The 25,729-nt window shown below is 37.0% G+C and overlaps 1 protein-coding gene across 11 annotated transcripts in view; it reads left to right on the forward strand.

Annotated features, from left to right (window-relative positions):
* Positions 1 to 25,729, forward strand: part of TPK1 (thiamin pyrophosphokinase 1) — a 278,577-nt gene that overhangs the window by 125,558 nt on the left and 127,290 nt on the right. For all 11 annotated transcript variants that reach the window (XM_039861312.1, XM_039861315.1, XM_039861320.1 and 8 more), the window contains 2 exons: positions 1,316 to 1,388; positions 19,164 to 19,259. In XM_039861312.1, the coding sequence (XP_039717246.1) occupies positions 1,316 to 1,388; positions 19,164 to 19,259 (169 nt within the window). The remainder of the gene's footprint in view (positions 1 to 1,315; positions 1,389 to 19,163; positions 19,260 to 25,729) is intronic.

Below are 25,729 nucleotides of genomic sequence, written 5' to 3' on the forward strand. Positions count from 1 at the left end.
TTCCTTCCAATTCTGCCTTATTTTGAAATAAACTATTGTCTTTTGCACATGCTTGCTATTTAGTGAATAGACCTGGAATCAATTGATTAAAATTTTATTTTTATGTTAGTTAATATTGGGTTTTTCTTATTTATTATCAGTAAAGTCTCTTTAGGAGCCAGAGAGTCCCCTGTGTCTTGGCTTTTATGACCTAAAGGTGTCTCGAAGTCTGGGGCTTTATCTCTGTTGACATGTGATACTCAGAGGGATAAGTTCTATCTCCTTTTAACTAGGGACCTAGTCTATTATATAGCAAGTTGGCCCTCTTGAGAAGACATAGGCATTTTATTATTCTTATGAATCAGAACAATTAACTAGATAAATGGTACAGATCGAATTCTCATGGATGTGTAGAGTAATATATTTCTAAGGGATGTGAAAGCAAACATTCCCTTCTCTCTCTCTCTCTCTCTCTCTCTCTCTCTCTCTCTCTCTCTCTCTCTCTGTGTGTGTGTGTGTGTGTGTGTGTGTTTTAGAGCCTTGGGAGGCTAGGGCTTTTTGTGGGAGCACTGAGAAATCCAGGGAAGTTTTATTTCTCCACAGTTAGGTGTTTTAACTGGGAAGAAATTCTTCCAGATCATGTAGAGGTTATGTGTAAAGATATTAAAAGATGGTTTATGTAGGTTAAGTAAGCTTTCAGAAATAAGTTCTGAAAAAATATAAATGGTAAGATGATAAATGAGATAATCGTGATAGAAACATCCACTTTGGGGAGTTCTCTCCATCTATGTAGTAACCTTTTGTAGTATTTCAGACCTATCTAGAAGACTCCTGTTTCTAGAAATGTTTGGATAGTCAATAGAATATTTGGAAAATGAGTTTGAACCTACTCCTGCTCTATACAGAATGCATAATTGTCACCATTTGTTCTGTTCGAATCTGTGGAAAGTTCTGAACTTCCGTGAGGGTGCACTAATATAAAGATATAGAAGGTAATATATAAATATTGAGTCTTTGTGTTAGGGTTTTTGAAAGGGGAGTGTTTTAAACCAACAGTCTTCTTAAATATTTTTTTAAGGAGTATAAATTTTTTAAAGGAGTGTAAATATTGACTGATAGTGTGACTAAGTTGATGAGTTAGTTGGGTATGTGGAGTTCCCGTAAGTCATACTATATGGAAACCACGAGTGTAAGATGTGACATCCTATTCATTGTAAGAGACTCGTTTCTTTCTTCCTTTTGAGTATTTTAGTCCTCCCTCTGGTCTTTATAATCATGGTTTTAAAGGTTAACAAGTAAGTGGTCTTAATAATTGACTTACTTGGAACTCTTTCAGCTTTTTGCCTGAATTCATCAATGGAGACTTCGATTCAATTAGGCCTGAAGTTAGAGAATACTACGCTATTAAGGTAAACCAAAAACACTTTTATACTTAAGACTTTTCTCATATGATTACTCTTCCTATGTTCTTTCTGGTTTACGTGGTGTATATATAGGGATTCAGAAATTCATTGGTTATTTTAAAAAATATTATAGCAATTATAATACACATTCAAATAGAATTTAGAAAATGACATGCGGAAACAATCTTAGAAATTCTATCAGATAAGCATTAATGCTTAGTCCTTTAAGCACATATATTTTAAATGAGCTTATAGTTTATATAGAGTAATTTAATAATATACTATTATTGCCTACCTCCTCATTAGATATATATTTTATTTAATAAGTATACTTTATTTTACTTAACCAATTCTCAGTTAATTTACATTTAAGTTGTGTTCATTATTTTGCTTTGTAAACGAATAAAAACATCTTTGTAAATCATTTTTATAAAAATGCATAGTCGTAGAACCAGATTTTTAAAAATAATTTAGTTTTCTGGAAACTTTACCTGTTCCGAATACAACTTGAAATTAACAGTAACGTACAAGTTATTGAGCTGGTACTTCATCACTGTTCAGAGTCCTTGCCTGTTAAAAAGGACGTACAGAGGAGCTAATTGCGAGTGATGGAAGACACAGAGGAGTATTTTAGTGATTAATAATTCAAGATTGCATTGGCTTTAGAGGACAATGAATAGTTTTAAAAATAAAAACTACAGCCTCAGCAGTTCTTGTAGCCACAACACCACCATCTGTGTTACTCTGAACTGGTATTCGCAGATTTCACACATTTTTAAAACAGCAGTTATTGAAATAACAACACTTTAAGTTCTTTATAAGTCTTGGGGATGGATGAGATAAATTCAAAAAGCAGAAAGAGGAAAACTTATAGAAACGAAGCAAAGAAGATGAGAGAGGGGGAGTGAAGGAAGGAAACAAAGGAAGAGAAGAAAAAAAATATTCTAGGTGGGGAAACCAAGATAGCAAGTTTATAAAGTTAGGCTGTTACGATACGGAAATTCTGGGGTCAGCGGTGAATGCAGGTCTCTGCATATTCCATCTGCCCACCAGCTTGATCAGACTTCCCATCAGCAAATGAAGACTGCTCCCAAGCCAGCGTTTGATATTCATGCTCAATTACTCGAACGTTGGCATGTTTCTATTCCTTCCCCACGGTCTCACTTCTCATTAACTGTATACCTCAGCCTTACTGGGACGGAAAGCCCTTGCCCTTGCTCACAATGTAGAGTTTTACAGATTCGTAGACAGTAATCATGTTTTCTGGAGCATGAAAATAGCCAGAGAGACAGGACAAACAGACTCAGACACAAGTTGAAGATCTGGTCAGATGTGACTTTTCTTTTCTCTTAAATGCCGCTAGCTTGGCAAAGCTGGATATGTCAGTCTGATCATTCCTGTATTAGATGAGGAAATATCAGAAAATAAGGAGATGCAAACTTTTAAATTTCTGAGTGCAGTAAAATGGGGTCAGGGAGAAAGGAAAATTTGGGGTTAATACCTTTTGATGAACTTCTCTTAAATTTTTTGCTTAAATTTTTTTAACCTCAAAAGCTCATTTATACTTGTTAAGGTTTAGTTTTTAAGGGAAGATTAGCTGCATCTTCTAATTCCTACATTGCATAGTTGTAAGTCGATATAGTACAATCCAGTTTTTTCATATATCTGTGGGGGGAAACTAACTGCTTTTGAACTTTTTAGATCTGTTCCTGGTGGCATTGATGATGTCTTTGATAAAGCTAATGTGCCCTGTATAGGTCATGGTGAATGTTTAGCTACAGTTTTAATAGTGATGATAATGACAACAAGTTAATGCAGCATTACACACAATTTGTTTAGGCCATTATCTTCCATTTAAGCAGTCTTTAAGCTGCTCCATTGTAAATGAAAAGAGGTTATCTCCTCTTTCAGACATACTTTTTTCCTCCCATCTGGTCTAGGTTTCAGTGAGGCTGAAACTAGCTGGAGCGAAGAAAGTGGAATAAATTTAAAATGCTAAAGGTTTGTTAAAAATCATAACGTGGATTTTGTTGCCATTATTTATTTATACAGCTTTTTTTCCCACGAGATACATCTTTGACTTACAGAAAAAATCCAGGTTTATAGGACTATACGGAAATTTAAATTGCTTTTCCTGCAACAGAATATTTTATACCCCAGGTATTGCCATCTGTGTTACAGCTGACCCTTGAACAAGCAGGGGTTAGGGGCACTGACCTCCCACGCAGTCAAATATCCACTTATAACATTTGACTCCCCTGAAACCTAACTACCTACCGATAGCCTACTGTTGACCGGAAGCCTTACCGATAAAACAGTAGACTAAAACACATTGTGCATGTTATATGTATTATAGACTGTATTCTTACAATAAAGTAAGCTAGAGAAAAGAAAATATTATTAAAATAATAAGGAAACTATATTTACAGTACTATACTGTGTTTATTGAAACTGTAAGTTTATGTCTTCTGTTTACAAAATGAATCATCTGTCAGTACCTACATCAATGTTGTCTTATATGATACAAATCACTGTAGATGTTATATGTATCACTAATGCTAGACATCAACGATGAAAAGATAATGTGAAAAAGAAGTTCATATTTATTGACAGGTGTAACAATTCACTCATTGATAACAAAGAAACAGCAATATAATTGCTTTATGGTCGCCTAGTTGATATAACAAGAGATAGCTAGGAAATTATTATAGTACTACAGTATATACTATACGTAGTTAATGCTATGCACTTACAATTTGATACTGCATCTTTATGCTTGTTTACATTTTCATGGGGCCATGTACAGTTTGTACATGTTTTGATAAATATACATGTGTTTGTATAAGTTTCGATAAATTTTAACTATAATTTGTGTATATCTTATGATAGTAAATGACAAAATAGGCTAGTTTCTATGTATACTTCATGCTTTCATGACATACCTTACTTTTTCTGATTTTTTACATATTTCATGGCTACGTAAGTTGAGTTTTTTCAAATTGTTGCAAATTTCCAAAAAATTTTCAATATATTTATTGAAAATCCATATATAAGTGAACCCATGCATTTCAAATTTATGTTGTTCAAGGTTCAACTTTTGTTGTGTAACAAATTATCCTAAAGATTTCAGTTTTCATCTCCCACATTTTCTCTGGGTAAGGATGTGGGAGTCAGTTAACTAGACGATCTGGCTCGGGGTCTCTCCTGAGATTATGATATGGCCAGTTTTTCAGTCGAGGCCCCACTGAATTCTCTGACAGGATTATTCAGTGTGGCTGTTGGTTGGTATCACTGGCCATTGGTTGGAGGCGTCAGTTCCTGTCATTAGGCTGCCTCACAGGGAGAAGAGAATGTGCATGCAGGAGAGCCAGCCCCTCAGAAGTAGCTGTCTTTTTTATGACCTAGTTTCAGTAGCGATACACCATCTTGCTGTCTCTTCTGCCAGATGCTGTTATCCACAGAGACCAGCCTTGCTGCAAGGTGGGCTCAGCCATACAGAGGTGTTGGTAACTGGAGGCAGGAGTCACACTGGTAGCCACCATGGAGACTGGCTGCCACACCATATGATTGACTGTACTGATAGAGCCTGAGTGCTAGGCAGCGAGAAAGGTGTCTTAATGGTATCACAATGCTTTCTTGATCTTTGATTAGTAATGTGTAAGGAGGAAGAGGAAAACATAGCCATTGGCAAGTCCTCTTTGATTCGATCTTGATCTAATAAAACCTGCTTCAAGGTTAGTTACATACCAACAACCCGATTACTAGTCTGTATGTCCACGGCCCTTAATTATTTTTTCCTTCAGGGTTTGAACACGTAGGGGCAAGCTTTGATCTACCACTTATTTTCATATGGTTCATAGGATAAGAAGCAAGACATACAATTTACACCTTGTGTTAATTAACACGCAGTAGTTTGAAAACTGCATATTTAGGGATGCACTGATCTGCCACTGAATCAATACCAAAGTTGTAATTTGAAATCTCAAGTGAAGTTTAACATGATTTGTAACTATCAATGGATTTTTCCATGCCAGTAGCTGCATTTAACCTATTTCATTATTAAACATATAGATATAATAAACATTGATTATACATGCTCATAGTTTTAACTACCCATAATTCATTTCCCTAATGCATATGACATGCCCTTCTTAATTCACTTATACAAAAGCTTTCTTTTCCAGATAGCTGTAAAATCTTTGTCCTTCTCCTTTTGCCCATTTGTCTTAGTTCCTCCCTGCCTGGCTCACTAATATTAAGTCAGAATGAGGAATGTTTCTTATATTTTCCCCTTGATACATGGTTTTTTTTTTCACTTTCTGAGTCAGTGCTTCTTTGATTCAGGGCTAGAATCATCTCTTTGAGTCTTCTTAATTATTCCATCATCATGCTCACGTGTGGTTCAGTTTCCGGAGAGCTTTTGAAGAAACTGTAATATCTCATGTAACTCCTGATATTATATAGTCTGTGGGGTCTTCACTGGATATAGCGAAGGCGGTTTAAAGCATGCTTCCTTAACATTTAGGAGGTTAAAGAACTAGTTGCAGTATTTAACTAATGTCTTAAAAAGTCACAGAATAACAAGTTTTCTTCCATAAATGTAGGCATGTAGGATAGAAGATAAAAGTATAAATATAGTGATAAAATGTAAACTAATTTAAACTGTAACAACAAATTAAATAATGTCTTCAGCCCGATGTTCTGATGAGGAAACTGAGGCTCATAAATCTTAATGACTTGAAGAAAATGAAAGAGCTAGTCAGAGGTAGCTCTTGGAGCAATCTCCATGCCTTCTATAATTTTTTTTTTTAACTGGGACTGTTACTACTGCTGCTTGTGAGCAGCTTACATCTTACATCTTTGGCCTGTTGGGCAAGACAATTGGCTGTTCCCTGCACAAGGTGTTTAGCATTCCTGGGAATGCAAGTCCGTGTCACCATCAATGTGATAATTGTGTAACAACCAAACTCTCTGCCTTCACATTCCCATCACGTTGCTCCCTTCCACCCCAGTCCTGGGGCGCAATAGTTGGGCCAGACCAAGAGTGACTAAAACTATGAATTATTCAATTTATAAAAGCTATCTATAGGACAGAGGATTGAGCCAGGGTACAACATTGAAGAACCAAGGCGATTTGGTAATGGAAAATTAGCCAGGGCACAAGTAGCCTGTAAGTATGTCTTCCTCTGTGCTACAAGTGAGTATTTTGGCATTCCAGAAAGTGTTGCCAGCCACACAAGGCCATGCTCTAGACAGTGTGGTGACAAATGACCCTAGTCATAAGTCAGACTAAGACTCTAGATCTAAGCTCTGATTTTATCTTCTCTATAACCCTGCCAAGTCCTGGAAGAACGCAGTATGATATCCTAACAGTGGTCAAGAACACTGGAACGTGGTGGGGCCAAAGGCCTGAAAGAATTGCAGTTAAAAAGGCAAGACTTGACTGAGGAGAGGAACCCAGTAGAAATGATGAATGAGATTAGCAGAAAGGTCAAGTTGATGTTAAACCACCAATTTTCATTACAGACATAACAAGATCATTCACGACCACTGGGTAGCTCCAGCATGTAAACTGTGGGAGTGGAGAGAGAGATCCAGGCAGATTTTGTCTCCTCGTCTTTCACTATATGTTTCTCAGAATTGGGAAAGATAAGGTTTTTTTAGGCAAATACATGAATTATCAAAGAATATCTTTTACTAAATCAGTATTTCTTGATGATATTTCCCCATTGTCATCTAATGCTGGCGCGGCCGTATTCTGGTTTTTCAAGACTGCTCTTGATAGGTCAGGGTAGTGCGTCTGACCTCTCTGACCTGTGCTCCTTTCGATAAGTGTAAGATGCTGTAAATGTTACATACAGCAGCAGGAAATCGCTCATCGTTTTACATCTCATCATAATGCCTGTCACTCCTCTAAAGGTGTTCCATTTACATTTTGGGAGACTGAGGATTTGAGTGTGAGTATAACTTTTCTGTCAAGTTAGGGAAATTGTCTTCTGGTTGACATTTGAATGGAATTCAGATTTTTCGTAAATGGACTACTGGTATTAAAAAGGAAATGCTTTTATTTTAATTCCAATTTAAAGTTGCCGATTCTCAAGTAGTAAGGATGGGAGGGATATAGGTAAGTAGACTACTCAAGCAGAGATGTTAAATAATACTTAGCCTTGGCTATTACTAGTGTATATTTTAGTTCTTAGGATTTTATTTTTTAAAAAAGGCATTATATTTTCTTTAACTGTGTAATTTATTTTTGAGTTGTTAGTTTACGTACATGGAAGTCTTACCAAGGCATGTGACATCTAATCATGTTATATAGCTCTGGCTTTCTCATGCACATGTAATAATGATCAAATAATGTTAGATATGCAGAATCATTCTAGAAGTGTTACAATATAAAGTGGGAGCATTTTGTTTTACTTTCTAAAATTAAGAGCTTTTTATAACTGTTCTCAGTAACACTTAAAAAAAAAGATTTCTAATCCGTTCATATCTGTAAGTGTACAATTTAGGAACCTAGATTTAATTCATAATCAAGCTTACTTAAAATATCCTTTGGGATTTGATAATTCCTCGCGTTCAGTTCTATTTCAATTTCACAGAATATCCACAGATGTTTTAAATCTCCAGTTTGAAACATCTGCATTGATCTACCTAATCTCATGAATCTTATTATTTTCTACTTTTAGCTGTGTCTCTTTTCCCAGTTCTGCCCAGCCACATGCCAACAACTTTTATTTACAATAAAATTAATTAATTTAGAGAAAATGGAAAACTGGATTGTTAGAAATAGTAAAATGTTAGCAAATACAGGCCAAACAGAGGAAGCTGTACAAAATATATATAGCTCAGCTCCATTTATGAGTATATTTCTTAAAAAACAAAACAAAAAAACTTAAGTATAGTAAATTCTTGGGCCTGAGCATTAAGACACATTAACATATGCTGAGCTACGAAGGCTTTGTTAAGTAAATTGTAGACAGGCAGTTTCCACTGACAACCAAGTGACAGGTTCTTCACTTTATATTCGTAAAGCTGATGGACTCACCCTCATTAGCATCTCACCAGGGGAGTGATGGGACAGGCAGGGACGTTATGCAGAACTCTCTCTCAAATATACCTTAATTCTTATGCTTGCCTCAATCACAGTCCTTTCAGGTTGACTTTATTTCATATCGTCTGTAATTTTCAAAGCCTGTTGTGTTTGAATTTGTTTAACACACATAAGGCATCGAAGGGCGAGCCTGTGCCCTTTACCTTTTCAGAACGAGTGCCTCACATATGCCCTCTTTGGCGCCTGCCCGCCTCTCCTCAGTCACTTCACTGTATTCCCCAGGGCCCCTGAAACCGTCTCTCTCCCCTCATTCATCTGGCCCATGGGACCCCCACGTGTTCATCTTCCCTCTTCTTGTAACTGTCGATTGTTGTCCTTCCTTTGTACTTCTCTGGCAGAGCTCGATATAAACAATTTCATCATCATTTCCCTCCATATCCCTGTTGATACATGATCTTCTATGACCTAAAGTCTGTGGCGAGCCAAGTACTTGGTGTAAAAAAGATTTCTGTGGCCAAATGAGGTTGTGAAATTTGGTCTTCTCTATGGCCCTTTTGGAAAGTCACTGTGTACAATATCATTTTAAGTATGTTCCCCAAAAGCTTAAATTTACCGTAGTATTTATTTCTCAAGTGAATTTGACCACACAATACTACCTTACCCACCAAGACCTAATGCCGTATATTGGTTCCAACTAGGCTAAAATGTATTTAGATGCTTAGAAGCTTGTTTTACTCTTTCAAAAAATTCTCAAAAAGCCATACAGGTTAATGGTAAGAGAAAATAATACAACTTTGAAAATAATAATAGCCAACCATTTTTTGAAAGTGCTTACAATACACCACACACTTTTATATGTGCTTTTATTTATGAATATATTTAATCCTCGCAACAAACTTTATTAGGTTGGAACCATATCTACGTTTTACAGACAAACAGAAGTGTAAAGAGTTTGAGTCTTACCCAAACTTGCACAGCTAGGAAGTGGCTGAAGTGGGAGCCAAAGAGACTTGTGGCCCCAGAACCCCTGCAATTCTCTAACCACTGTGCCACGGACTTCTCGTGTAATGGTGCGAGTTTTCGCAAAGCAAAGTGAGGACCAAGCTCACGTGCTGAGGAAGTTCCGTGGCCCCCTATTCTCTGTGTGAGTATTTAACTTCCCTTCTCTGTTTCTGCGTAGTTCTCAGTAATTGAGCAGCAGCACCCGCCCAGGCCACGTTGGTGCTCCTGCCCCACACCTCACCCTTGCCCTGCTGGGCACACTTGGCACAGGACTCGGGTGAGGGCTGGTCCTTTCCTCGGCGTATTCAGCATGGTCATGAAGGAATAGCACCCAGGTGAAGAGCAGATCTCTGAGTCTAGACGCTTGTGGGAATGTTTCAGAACCGAAGCTTATTCGAGCATCTTAACGGAGGAAGAATCCTGTTAGCTCTTCGTTCCGCACTGTCCCCGGGCTCGGCGAGGCACTGGGCCTCGCAGGACTCGGCCGAGAGTCGTACTCATGGCTCTGATTACTGCAGCAAAAGGATTTAAAGCAGAATCGCAAAGGGGAAAAGCCACATAGGGCAAAGTCTGGAGGAAACCAGTCACCAGTCCCAAGGGTCCTTTCCTAGTGGAGACGGGTTGGGATTAATCAGATTATGACAACAGGGTGAGGCGTTGTCACCCGGAAAGCTCATTGGAGACTCAGTGCGCAGAGCTTGACTGGCAGCTCCGACACGTAGGCACCCACGCCCTCTGCTTAGCGTGCTCCGAAATTCCAGACTCCCAGAGGAAAACAAGCAGGCGCTGAGGACAAGTTTTGTTGTTTGTACAAACAATTTGGGCACTGTGAGCCAATCGTAGCATTAAGGAAAATGTTTTTGTTGTTGTCGTTAATCAGTGTAGGGAACTGTTTGCCATTCAAGTTCTCAGATGTCAGCCAAGGGCCGGCCCCGCAAGCAGGCCTTCTTAAGGATGGCGGTCTCAAGCCAGCTGTGTTAACTCTTCTGGGCACCTTCTTCTATCCAGAACTCTGGCTCTGCTGTTAGGAAGGAAGCCATCATTTAATACCCTATGCTATTCTAAAAAGACTTTTGACTTCCATTAATAGAAGTGGTGACTTTCTTGTTTGAAATGCTATAGTTTTCATTCAGAGCCATGTCGAAAGGAAAGATTATCTTGTAACACCCAGGGCAGCGAAGATTACACTAGATTAGAACCTCTCTTTATGTTTGGGATTGAATGGAGAACTGCTTCAAGGTTAGATTGTGTTTATTCTTTTCTTTTATACACTATCTAGAAAACCAGAAAGAGACAACCTGTTACTTAGAATTTAAGCATGTGACATTCTTGCTGAAGAAATTGTTATTCGTAAGCTGTCATTCGATGATTTAAAAAGCTCTTTTTAGTTTGAAAAGTAGAAATGTTTTTAGAAGGCTGATAAATAAAACTGAAAAAGCAATCTACCAAACCATGTTTTATACAATAAAGAGGAAAGTGGGAAATGGCAACTTTGAGATTACATCTCTGCAGTGAAAAAGGATGATATTCATTCCAGTGTCAGGAACACAGATCGTTTAGATTCCAGTTGGTTTTATCTAACTATTCTCCCTTTATAGCAAATTTAAAAGCAAGTTTGGGCTAATTTTCGATCTGTATATTTGATTATCCAGAGCGTATGTCATTTCGCTTTATGCCTGCTTCGCTCTTAGTTAGCAGCCAGTTTCTTAATACGGAGTTCCAATCAGTTCAGTTTAATGAATAATTGTGGAATCTCATTATTAAAAACAATATATTCAGTTTTTTGAAGATCCTTGAATATACCTTTAAGTGTATGTTGTACTTATATAGAAGAAGAAAGGCAACTTCAGCAATGAAGAGGGGGAAAAAGTGTAAGAGCTAGAATTTTAAGACCCAGTAAAACTTATCATTGTTTATTTACAAAAAAATCTATGTAAATATTCTAATGTGATGGGATAGTAAATTATATTTCATGTTTTCAGAGCCAACTTGAAAGATGATCTTTAAAAGCTTCATGTCTCCTTTCTTTAACCTATTGATTGACACCTTTTTCTCCCAGAAGTATCCATTTCTTTCATACTGTCCTTTAGCTCTGTCTTCAATTGGATGAACCACTTTCAGTCCCGTCACACTCTAAAATTATCTTAACTTTCTCTTCCCTTCCTCTTCAACAGAAGTCATCTTTACCTTAATGAAACTGAGCTCTGTTTGCTATTAAAAGCAACTACACAATTAAATAAATCACAGTACAAATTCATGCTGAATTATCTTTTCTACTGTTAGTTATATTTTAAAAGAAGAAACTCCTCACCTTCGTGTACTGCCAGTAGGGTATACATTTTTGCAGCCTTCCTAGAAAGCATTCTGACGACATCTATCAATGATCAAAAAAAAAAAAAAGCGTTTATGATTTCCCAGCAATTTTATTGCTAGGATTCAATTCTAAGAAAATAACTGGAAATAAACACTTATACACAGAGATATCGATCATGATAGTATGCTTAATAGCCAGAGAAAAAGTTAAGTATGTTATAAATTTGATGATAAATATAATAATCAACATAATGAGTTGGGAAAGCAGGAAAAAAGGTAAGGAAGGGTAGCTAAACATTCACTGACCATTCTCAGATTGCCCTGAGGCTTTTCCTAAGCTTTCAGCTCCCAAGGAAACAGCATGGAGTCAGGCAGGGGTCATGTCTGCTTAAGAGCTAAAGGATTTTCAGGTGTTTAAAACGGTAGAAAACAATCTAAATGAAAGCTGAGTATAAATTATAAAGGCATTTTTCTGCCTTAACCTTCCCAAATACTCAGAGTTGAATTAAGCCAGGTTGAGTACAAAGCATATTAGGTTACGAGTCTGGGCTTCAGATTACATACAGTGTCTTTACCAGCTCTGTTACTTTGGGCAAATTATTTAATCTCTCTAAACTTCATTCTGCATATGTAAAAATGTGATAATTACATTTACCATATATAGCTATTTTGGCATTTAATAAGAATTCATATAAAGTGAACTAATATATAACAAATATACTCAAATGTTAGTTCTTATTAATGCTATTAATTTAGTGAGGAAAATAGTTAATTATCAATAGATCATAATTTTAAGATTCTAATTTTAAGATTAGATACTTTACTATTATCTGATTTTTCAGAGAATTATATTGGGGAAAAAAATCTTAGTTTATTGAAAAACATCTGATATTTTATAATTTATATACACATTTTATATATGCTAGGTGAGGGGCTATATGTAAGTCACTTGAAATAACTTTTTTCAATTAGTGTGCAAGGTACCTAGGAGGAAATAACACTTCTGAATCCTTAACATTATAAATTCTGTCCGTAAAATTACGATTAAGTCTCAGAGCCCCATAAAAGTCTTTGTAGGATAATTTGCCCAGGGTAGATGGATGGGCACTAAGTGACTTAACCTAAAATGAATAAGCTAATTGCAAATTTGGAGATGCTTTCACCAGCCTCAACTCTTTGCCTCTTGTTTTAATGAAGTCAAGTCTCTCTCTGGATTTAGTGTGTGAAATAACAATTGATGTGTTATTACAACTTTTTTCAAAGAATCTGTTCTTTTCCATTAAAAAGTATCAGAAGAGACAGCATAGTATAACCTGATAGGTTTTACGCATGTTAAATGTAAAAGCTCATTAACCTGTATTAGTTAAATTATTGGCAAGCAGTAAATTAAGTGATCGAGAATGACAATCTAATGGTGTTTGCATTGGTCTTTTGAAATTAGCTTGACTATTGACACTCATTGCTTTGCAATAATTCCTTTTAGTTGTCAGCCAATTCAAAAATAGTTTTATAAGCATCCACACAAAGTTCTCTGGAGAATATTAATATTTTGCCTACTCCAGCAAGCTTTGGTGTGAGGTGGTCTGACTGAGGCATCTGATGTTTCTAGAAATTCTTCTCAGGTGCCGGTGCACATTTGCTGTGCCCAGTGCTTTTTGTGGTTTATCACATGGATCCTCAGCAGCAATTTTGGTTTGTGTATTCCATTGCAGATGAGGAAACTGAGGTTCAGAGAGATGTTTTAAAGGTCTGAACCTTTTTCTCACATTAAATTCCTTACACATATAGGGTTTAGTTGTTATAATCATAAAAACTAATTGTGGGCCTAGAACAGGGATGGGTTGGTAAACTATAGCCCACGTGCCAGATGTGGCCCGCTGTCTGGTTTTGTACAGGTAGCAAGCTAAGAATGATTTTTACATTTTTCAGTGGGAAAAATCAAAAGAATAATATTTCATAACATGAAAATCATTGAAATTCATATTTCAGTTTTATTGCAACACAGCCATTCCCACCCTTATTCATTGTCTGTAGATGCTTCCATGACGCAGAGGCTTGACTAGTTGGGACGGAGGACGTATGGCCTGCGAAGGTTAAAGGAATTACTATCTGGCCTTTTATAGAAAAACTCTGCTTATCCCTGATCTAGAGTGATAATTTATCTCAGGCCTTTATGGATGACTTTATTCGTTATCAAAAGCTTACTACTTGTTACGCACTGTGTTGGAGTCTCGTACTGAGGACACGGAGTGAACAAAGGGACAGGGTGGGCACCTTTGTGGAGGGACAGCTTAAAGCTAATATTAATATTTTAATAGTCATAAGGCAGATTTAATAAACTTACATAATAAAAGTGTTCATTCTAATAAAATGTTAATGCCCATAAGGTAGACTATTAATTTACATAATAAAATTTTTTAATCATAAAATTTTGTGGTTAATCTAAGCATTTACCATAACCCTTATTGTTTGAAACTTTTTTCTTTTAACATGTGTGAGTATACCATACTGAACGTAAACCTACCTTTTTAGATGATTCATAATTTTGTGATTAGGATCATATAACAGAGCATATATTTTTGTACTTTCTGTAGCCGTAGATGTCAGCAGTATTGGAAATTGAGCTGAGCTATTACCATTCTGGAGCATATTCTGAAAACTATTTATTGCTAAATTTTTACTACGTCCCTAATACCAATTTGTTTCTTTGTCATTGGTCTTTCTCTTAAATAAATTACAACTCATTCAAAAATATTCTGAATGATTTGTGTAGTACATTATACTGCTTCATCTGTTAGCCTCGAAGTACATTTGCATTTCGCTTTTCCTGATCGGATGTTACCTTTGTTAACATTAATGTATTGTTGTGTTTTAGTTTACTAAATTGCACACAAAGCACTAATATCTTTACCAGTTAAGAATCTATTAATTGTGCCCTAAAACAAAAGTGTTATATAATTTCCTTGTAGCAGTTGCATAATGTCCGGAAAAAAAATAACGTCAGGGTTGCTTTTGAGCGTTAGACTCATTGTCTGGTTTATCCAGGTTTATATTTTAGAGAAACATACCATTAGTCCCATGAGGAGAGAAATGGTTTTAATTCACCTACCATTCGTTTGTGCATCAAATGTCTAGTAAGTGCTTGATAGGTGCTGGTACTGTCCTAGCCGCTGACGTGTAGAAGTCAGTTTCCCTGTCTTCGGGGGCATCGAGTCTTCTCCTGACTCGAGATCCTGTGTTTCCAAGGAGCTGGCTGGGGTTTGCCAGATGTAAATTCTTGGCCAGGTACGTGTGTGTGAGAGAGTTCTTCCATTTCCTTGGTTAATTCGCTCCCCGAGTGCACGCTCACTTCTGGGTACTTTAGGTCACTTCTTTCTAGTCTTCGGTCTCCTTAAATCTGATGAAGTTTCATGTTGACAGTAGGATTAATTTACCTTATGTATACCTTTCTACATCTTTCTGCACCTTTAGTATTTGCTTTTAAATGGCTTCCTGGACCTTTGGGCACTATCATCTTCATATGAACTCATGATGTTTCCTCCATCATTGCAAATTATTTCATTTTGTTGTTTCATATGTTCTTTCATGATATGATTCAACATTGTAATTTTTGTTCTTCAGTTACACCTCTTTTGAGGAGAAACGAATGTAACCTACTCGGCACTTTTCCAAGTGGGTGTCTTCATTGCAGATTTTAGAGAATGTAGCTTATCCCCAAAGTCAATGACATTTCAGATGCCCACCCTACCAATTGAAAAGAAGACTTTCTTTTGGCCCTTATTAGATAGTGGTGAAGTATGGGGAGAAGAAGAAGAAAAGGAGCCTCTGTCTGTCTTTCTCTCTCAAATACACACACATATTTATATTTTACATGTTCACTTATTGTGGTATTCAGATTTTTGTTTTTCTCTGAGCTATATTATTAGCATCTGGTAGATTCCTGTTTCTTCTCTGCACAGTATTAATAAAGATATAGACACATAGTAAGCCCCTAAAAAGTAGTTGATTGGATCTCTGGTAATTGATTTATAATTAAATTTATATGTGTCTTTTCCTGAGTTTTATTTATGGGATGAGAGAGACTTGATAAGGAAGACTTATCAATTCAACACAGTGGAACAGATTTAATTTAGTTGTTTTAACTTATTCCGTTGTCTTCACTTTTCCTTTTATGTGGGTATGATTTGGAGGGGATGGAGTGGGCATTGTGGTTTTCATCTTCAAAAGATTGAAATGGCTTGAACAAAATCAGAATAGCCTTGATACTGACACATACCGAAATTTGTGACAACAATCTCATTCTTCCCTTTCAAATTATAGTATAAAACAAAATAAAATGTAATATTAAGAAATAATAATCCAATTTGGAAAAAGTGGTATAGTCATAAAGGGAACTTATTAGAATTGAATTACTTAAATTTCTATTGTATAATGACAAAAACTACATAAGAAAAATGTATAGTATAAGATTGGAGCCACTGCTGGCTCATAAAATAAGAATTTGGATCCTAAAAAAAATATATTTCTGGCAACTGAGAAAAATCAAAGATATTAGTAGTTGAAATAAAAGTTTTCAAACATCGGTATCTTAAAGCTGCTTTAAAGAGTTTTGTAGTTAATGCTTTGAGAGATTTTTGTATATTTTAAAGTACAATATACACATATCTATTAGAAAACTAATATTAGAAACTGTTTATTAGAAAGTTGTGTACTTTCTTAATTGGTCAAACTCATAGCTTTTATATCTACTGGATCTTTAGATTGTAAGTATGAGGTTTTTGTTTTGCTTTTTTAAGAAAATGTCAAATCCAGTAAAATTCATAGTGCTCAGTGCTTCTGACTCTAGGAAATTGAGTCTTATTCTATATTATAAATCATCATAAGTAGATATTAATATGTAATAGGCGAGCATCATTTGATACCTTATTGCATTTCTACATTTTTTTTGTCTGCAAGATCTTGATAGTTTATCAATTCAGTTTTATATTTCTCTTCTTTTAGATCTTTACATATCATCATAAGACCGAGAAAACAGTGAAAACATCTTTTGTTGGCCAAAGACCTTTCATTCTACTTTGACTAATACGCGCGCACGCGCGCGCGCACACACACACACACACACACACACACACGTATATATACGTGTATATATACACATGTATACACATGTATACACATGTGTATATACATGTGTATATATACACGTATATATACGTGTGTGTGTGTGTGTGTGTGTGTGTGTGTGTAGTAGGTCTCCTTTCTGGGTGTTGGGAGCTGTCTTGCTGGGCAGTGGGGACCATTTCCACTTCTGGTGAACTCGTCATCTGTAATGAGAATAAAATAATTTAAACTCATGAAAATTCCAAAGAGCTTTGGATGGCTGATAAACACTTCAGTTAGAATTTCTAGAAGTTCTTGGTTTAGATACAGTCTGAGTTTTTCAGCTGGTAGTCTGCCCCATGTCCCGACTTAAGCTTTTCTGTGTTAACTTGTTAAGGTAAAGTAAGATATTGTTGAAGCCATGCTCGTATGTTTCAAGTGTTGGGATTTTTAAAATAATATTCTGTGGAACCAACTCTAAAGATGTTATGTGACTTTTTTTTTTATTAGATATCTAGGAATTTGTTCTCACTCGATGAGAGTAAAGAAATAGGATTTCTAAATGTGACATTAATGCTAGTTATTACCTAGCAAGTCAATTTAAATCTCGTTTTTATATTCTTAACCTACAAAATGTTATAGTGGAACTAGATAGATTATGTCTTGGGTTGTCTTTAGCTTTAATGTTTCCTGTGGATTTGTGTTGATTCTGTGAATATAACTTTAAGGAAGACAATGATCTATTAATCATCTGTTCTATTGCTATTTGCCTTTTTAATTTTGTTTCCTTTTACTAAAGTAATTATTTCTGTTCTCAATACTCTAAAGAAGAAATTTTCCGTTGTCGTATAGATTCTATTTAGCAATAAGATGCCACATTCTCCTACCCCATTGCCATCATACATTTTTATTACTCAAGAATATTACACAAACATTTATTGAACACTTACTATGTATCAGACTGGTTCTAAGCACTGGAAACAGTAATGAATGAAACATAATTCCTGTCTTCAGAGAACTTTCAGTATGGTGATTTTTGCTTTGGTGATAGTCAGTTATCCTCAGCCCTGATGATATTCCTGTGTGCTCCAGCACAATCTCACGTCTTCTTTTTGGGAGTATTGGCCTGAGATGAGCCGACTTCCTTCTGCCCTTGCTTGGTGATTATAGTAAATTTCGAGGTGCTTTAGGGTCAGGAAAGTACACGTTGATGATCTTGTAAAAATGATATATATACCTTCTAGGGCATAAAATATTTCTTAACGACAAGAAATTAATTTTTTCATTGGTCACTACATTGTAGGACAGGCATAAATGAAAAAAGCACAGGTTGAGCTCGACACCTTTAAACAGACCTTGAAGTTAAAGAAGAACCTTTAAATCTACTGAGAACAGTTCTTGGAATAATTTAAGAGGTAGTATGGGTGTTTTGTATCCTTGAAAACTCTTTGAATGACAACTTTCTATAGTAGATCATAGTTAACTTTCCCTTACTCAGCTGTTTGTCAAAGACCACAAACTTTTATTCCTGAATTAAGAAGTCTCGTCCCATCACGCTCTGGTTTTATATACCTTTGCCTCTGGAAGGCATTGGAGGGAAGAGGTGTCATTTCAAAAATATCGTTTCTTTAGTCTTCTAAGTTCACTAGGGCCAACAAGCTGGCACTTCTGTGGCTTTATATTTATATTTCAGTGTTTTCCACTAGGTAACATATCTGTTGTAGAAGAGGCAAAGATCTTATAAATTCACTTCGTTGTGTCCAAAAGATAATCCAAGAGACATGTTTGCAGAGGCATAGTTCTTCATGCTGCTTTTTCATATGGGGAAAAGAAGATGCTGTAAAGGAATTTTATAGGACACCTAACTTGATTTTACTTAAAATGTAGTTTTATCATTAGCTTAATATTAGTTTTTACATTCATGTAAGCAAACTTACGAGGTCTGCTTAAAGAAATTCAAAGTTTTTAGAAATAGTCTTAATTTCAGGTAATTTTACTGTGAATATATTTTATAGTACTTGTGCCAGACTTGAATGCCATCACAGCAGAGACTTTTAAAGACCACTAATGTAGTCTAATCTGTACTTTTCTTGGGTATAAAATCATTGCCACAATCAGACCATTATTGTAGTATTCTGACACCATTCCTGAGATATCCTGTTATGTGAAATAAAAAAGATAATGACAGTTATTCTAATGATCGGGGTATAATACAGGCGTAATAGGGTATCTCTATTGACCTTTTATAGCTCTCGACCCTTTTCATGAGACTGACATCAGTCATCGTTCTTACCTTTCTCTTTTGCTAACAGGGATGCGAGCTTATTTCAACTCCTGATCAGGACCATACCGACTTTACCAAGTGCCTTGAGGTGCTCCAGAGGAAGATAGAAGAGAAAGACCTACAGGTATGATGCGCAGCTATTTGTTGATTATGTTTTATTGCCACGGGTGTGAACGACCCTGGTTAAAGTTTTCAGTCGTCTAAAATTTTATTTACTTTTTAAAATAAGAAATCATTATTTACTTTTGTGCTGAGTTTTTAGATTCCCTGTCAGGCTTTGTCAGCATATCGAATAAATCTGTTCTTAGCTGCCAGAATATTAACGTATGCACTTAAATCAGAGGTTACAGATTCACACACCTGGCAGTGGTCACAGAGGGGCGAAGTGGACTGTGTATTAAGTCATCAAAACAGGCAGCTCATTTTTAGCCTAAAATGAGAAACTGCTTTCATCTCTGGTTGATTTTCGCCATGCAGAACTGTGTGTTTTCTTTCTATATGTGTGTTTAAATATTGTGTGCTCAAAGCAAACAAATGTGGCCTAGGTTTGGCCCATGGATCATTACTGCAAAATCTTATATAAGCAAATAAAATATTATCAACTTTTCTTTTTTAATCAGAGAAGAGTCTGCTGCTTTTCATTTGTGGACTATTTAAGGTATTCAGTAACGATTTTCACCTAGCATCTAAGTGTTTAATCCCATTAATTATCTAACACATGAGTTTGTATTTTATTGTATTGTACAATATTTCTTGGTACTTGTTGAAATGGTACGCAGAATTTTTTAAGTCTGTGTTTAGTGACAGTCAACAAAATTAAGCCTAAAGCATTGAATGACATCTGACCATTATTTTCCAGGCAGGGACAAGAAGTTAAGCTGAGGTGCATGGTCAAATGTATAATTTTAAACTAAGAAAACTAGGGAAACACACCTGTACGTTAGAGCATTCGGATAGAACCAGTGATAGGAGATGATTTCAGCCTGGCCTCAGCAGTCAGGTGAGGCAGGGCAGTCTTCAGACATGGCCCAGTCAGGTCTGTATCTGCTTCGTTGCGGCCTTTGCTCTGCTCCACGGGCTCTGTCATCAGTCTGGCTTCGCTGAGCGTCTCTAACAGCCACCTGTAGCAACTGTTTACCCTTTTTCATCCAGGGGGCTTCCAGGAGTGGGGACAGGACAGCCATTAGGCCGCTCTTGGTTTTGGCAAAGGAGGAGGAAAGTGTCTGGATTGTCTTGGACTGGAGCAGGGAGTGGCATTCGTTTACTGACCTCACATAGTCAGACCACGTGGTGGCAGGCTGCGAAGCTTGTTGGACAGGCAGCCCTAATGAAAACCCAGCCCCTCACAAGAGCTCCTCAGGGACTCATTCTAGCATGTCTTTACCAAGCTGAGGCAGTAGATCCTTTTCTTCCTTTGAAGAAAAGCCATGTTGACTATCATAACTGATAAGTAGCTCATTGTGCAAACTCAACAATAGTAATTAAGTGAACACTTCACATCACCGTTGTAGCTTGAACTATATACCAAATATATTGTGCTATTTCCAGCAGTAAATCGCTATAATTAAATATTTGTTTAATAAAAACAGAACATAGTCTATTGAGAGTTATCTACTTCATCCAGATATAGCTGATATTTTTTAGTTTCTTAGAAGAAAAAATGTAAATCTTCACAACTGAGTTTCAGTTCCCCCAGAGCTTGCACTGAAGTTGTTGAAAATGGGAATGCCATTATGAGACTCATTTGTTGTGTCTGATAGTATCCATAATACAGTGTTTAGTCACTGAGTCTCAAAACAAACAATCATGTCTCAAAATCAACAAGACCAAAATCCAGAGAGAGCCTCACACTGGAGAGGAGGGTAATCAGGGGTGTCTGACCTGCCAAACAAATCTGACAGTCTTGACCAATCCACTGGGGAGGCCTGAAGCAAGAGGACCTGATAGAGGACTCCTGCACTGGAGAGAAAGGGCCAGCTCCCTCCGTGCTTAGTCACAGACTGGAGGCTGCCAGGAGTCACAGGCCGTGTGGCCTTGGTGGCATGTCGTGCTGCTTCCCGACGGGGTGGCAGCTGAGTCATCATAGCCAAGTGCCGTCCTCACAACTAGTGATGAGTTCTTTCTGGGGACCGCCGAGGGGTGCGCCTTCGTGGCTGCCGCTGGCCCCCGCCGTGCTTTGGGCCCAGCGCATTCTTCAGCCTCATCTTGTACGACTCTCTCTCTCTCTTCCTAAAATGAGTCTTATTCTCTCCTCCCCACCTTAAGGTGCATTCGCGCATGTTGCTCCTCAAGGACTCATTCTGCGTAGAAGTTTTGGGATGTTTCTTGTGTTTTTCCCTGTCTTTGCCTGGCCCACAGTGGCAGAGTGTGCCTCCGCCTCGTGGAGGACTTCCCTCACCATCCCTGTCGCTTAGGTTCCGCTACCCCACGTTTCCGTGCCCTCCTCCCTTTTTCCTTCCATAAGGCACTCTGACCATTTGTAGTAATTTCGTTACTTGTTTCTCACTGTTTGCTTGATTCTGTCTCTCTTCCCAGCCTGGCTGTACAGCCCGTGCAGCTGGCATCAGGCTTGTCTTGTTCAGGATCGAACAGTAGCACTGGGCGCCACGTTGGACCTGTGTTGCCACTGTGGGAACGCACAGGGCAGTAGCACAGCCAGGGGAAGGCTTTCTCGAGAGGCTGAAGCATATAAACAAATAGGAGTTAGGTGGCAGCGGAGAGAAGAGTGTTCAAGCGGAAGAGCCTCAGCCCAGAGAGGATGGGTGGCGCTCCGCGAGCTCCTGCGAGCTTCACTAGGCGTGGTCGGATGAGCTGAAGGCTGCATTGTGCACCGTGGACACCTTCCGAGGTAGCTCTCGTTCCAGCTGAAGAAAGTGGTTGTAGGAAATCTGACCAGATAGAGCATCTTCCGCTTCCACCTGACTTAACGTTTAACGTGGAAGTCCAAGGATGCATCTGATGTAATGTAACGCAAAAGAAAAGCAGGATTACAAAGAGTACAGAGGAAAATAATATGAGATTCCTCCCCATGCATCTTCCTAACGTCATGAGATTATCGTGGGGGCTTCCTAAATTATGCATAAACTGTATCCAAATATCCTTTATCCTTATCCACATAAAAAATCTGATCAAAGTATCATATATTTCCACTTTTTATAAATATGAATTTGTAGCCAAATGTCTATATTTTATAGTAAGATCTGATCTTATCATGTACTTAAAAATGTTAGTTATAACAAATTGAATTAAAGTAGTATTTAATATGTTAAGGAATAATACAGTGTAACATATTAGAACTTTATAGGATTTGGATTAGGATCCATCCTTATCCTAGAGGAGTTTGCTCTCCAGCACATGACATCAATGGAAAGAAAAAAAAAAAAGATTTTCCTAAATTACCTCGTTTATTTATTTATCTGTTTTAAAGTTGCTCACACTCAACTTTTATTCTTCTGAAGAAGGATTCTCTGACACATGACTCTGTAACACTTTGCATTTATGCTACCACATTGTAGTTTATATGTAACTGAGTTATGAGTACACCCTCAGGATGCCATTCAGTATGACTGAATCTTCGAGGAGCACATTTATTTTTTGATGCTGTGATGCATGTGAAACCTAAGCCCTGGGATAATGAAAAATGATAAAAGCTATTTCTCCAAGTTTCTAAAAATGTGAGGTGTCCATTGTTTAGGATGAGGCATAGATAAATCTAGATTATAAGGCCCTAAGAATAACAAGGTAGGTCTCTTTAGGATATTTTCTAGTACTTATGGCAATTGAATTAGTAACTTCAGTTTCTGATATTTTAGACACAAACTCTTTATTTGACAAAACTTGGGCAGAAAAGTTGCTATTAATTTAAAACTGTATGTTTTATGAATTTTAACTCATACTGGTTTCATTTGCTAAAACTTCAGTGCATTTTAGCCTCGTATACTATGTTATTTTTTAAGCAACTTTTTAATCAAATGATGCAGGATGTTAAGTACTATGAATGAGAGCAAATGCCTAATTTTATTTATATGCACAAAAATATTAATGATGACAAATTATTACATAAAGACTATAGGATTATTACATATTATGTTTATTATATTCTTCTAATGGCCTAAGCAAATATCAAATTGTGATTTATATATTAGTTTATATGTATTTATGTCTGAATTATTCTGTTGACCATTAGGACTTTGATAGGGAATATTAGTCCTTCTATTTAATTCCTGCGTGGCACTTCTCAGATATATTTCTGTATCTGCAAGTACAATGAGTTTTAAAATATTTATTTATATCCACTAATAACCAATATTGGGGTTAGTTGTACATTGTTGTTTTGTAATGGATTGGTGGCTTCGTTTTATGTTCATAGTAAATATCTTTTGCTCCTCACTTGAAAATCAAATTCACAACTGACTCTACTGGACTAGACTAATTACTAACTACTCCTCAGTATAACAAGATCTGGCTCACAGGGCTGCAGGGGCACCACGTTGGTGCCCTGAGAGGTGTCTTCAGTACAGCCTGCTCTGGTGAGCTGGCGTCTTAGGCAAGATTCAACCTCATTCAAAGAAAAATGTAATAAGTTCATCGCGCGGATAAACCTGTATTCTGGAAAGGGAAGAATGCTAACTTCACAGTAGAGAAACCTGGCAGATTCCACCTTAATGAAGTCATCAAAATCTGCGCCGTTAGTGCTAATTCATGAATTACCACCGAAAAGAGTACCTGCGGAGTTCTTCCCTAAAACCCATGACTCCAGTTCAATCGTCCAAAAGTCAGGAAACCCACGTTAAAGATCATTCTACGGAATAACCTGACCAGTATTTTCAGGGCCATGAAAAACAAGGAACGACTGAGAAACTATCATCAGAGGAGATGAAAGGGACATGAAAACTAAATGCAGTGTGTATTCTGATTTTTATCCTGAAATGGAAAACGGACATCAGTGGAAAAATTGGTGAAATGTCAGTGGAGTCTGGAGTTTCGTTAATAGTAGTGTACCAGAGTCAATCTTTTAAAAAAATTATTTCTCATTTACAGTTGGCATACAATGTCGTATAGTTTCAGGGATACAACATGGTGGTTAGACATTTATGTACCTTACAAAGTGATCACCACGATAAGTCTAGTACCCATCTGACAGCATACGGAGTAATCACGGTATTATCCACTGTATTTCCTATGTCGGACTTTACATCCCCAGGACTATGTTTAGATCTGGCAATTCGCACTTTTTAACCCTTTCTCTCTTTTCACCCATGCCCCTAGCCCCGCTCATCTGGCAGCCATCAGTTCTCTGTATCTATGAATTCGTTCCTGTTTTATTTATGCATTTATTTTGTTTTTAGATTCCACGTATAAGTGAAATCATATGATATTTGTCTTTCTCTGTCTGACTTATTTCACTCAGAATAATACCCTCTAGATCCATCCATGTTGTAGCAAATGGCAAAATTTCATTCTTTTTATGGCTGAGTCATATTCCATTGGCTATATGTACCACTTCTTTATTTGTCTATCGATGGACACTTAGTTTGCTTCCATATCTTGGCTATTGCAAAGAATCCTGCAGTGAACATAGGGGTGTATATATCTTTTTGAACTAGCATTTTAGACTTCTTTGGATAAATACCTAGAATTAGAATTGCTAGGATATATGGGAGTTCTGTTTTTTATTTTTTGAGGAACCTCCTTACTGTTTTCCATAGTAGCTGCACCAATTTACAGTCCCACCAACAGTGCTTAGTGTCCCTTTTCTCCACATCCTCGCTAATTCCTGTTTTTTGATTTATTGATGATATGCATTCTGACAGGTATGGGATGATAACTCTTTATGGTTTTAATTTGCATTTCCCTGATGATTAGTGATGTTGAGCCCATCTGACAGCATATGGAGTAATCACGGTATTATATATCACTAATCATATATCACCAGTCATATCACTAATCATAATCATATATTTGTTGACCATCCGTATGTCCTCTTTGGAGAAATACCTATTCAGGTCTTCTGCCCATTTTTTTAAACAGATTTTTTTTGAGTGGGTGTTAAGTTATAAAGCTATTAACTCTTTATTGGGTGTGTCATTGGCGAATATCTGCTCCCATTGAGTAGATGGTCTTTGTTTTGTTGATGGTTCCCCTCACAGTGCAAAAATTTTTTGGTTTGATGTACTCCCTTTTTTTCCTTCATTTTCTTACTCAAGGGGAGACATATCCAAAATTAACTAACACACACACACACACACACACCTGCCTTTTACACACAGCACGCGCGCACACACACACACACACATTGCTAAGGCTAATGTGAGTTTACTACCTATATTTTCTTCTAGGATTTTTATGATTTCAGGTCTTACACTTAAGTATTTAATTTATTTTGAGTGCATTTTTGTATTTGGTGTAATAAAGTGGTCCAGTTTAATTTTTTCCATGTATGTACCCAGTTTTCCCAGTACCATTTATTGAAGAGACTGTCTTTACCCCAATATATATTTTTTTGCCTCCTTTGTCATAGATTAATTGGCCATATAGGCATGGGTTTGTTTCTTGGCTCTCTTATTCTGTTCCATCGATCTTTGTGTCTGTTTT

Source organism: Pteropus medius, unplaced genomic scaffold (genome assembly GCF_902729225.1).
Source record: "Pteropus medius unplaced genomic scaffold, Ma_sr-lr_union100, whole genome shotgun sequence".
NCBI lineage: Eukaryota > Metazoa > Chordata > Mammalia > Chiroptera > Pteropodidae > Pteropus > Pteropus medius.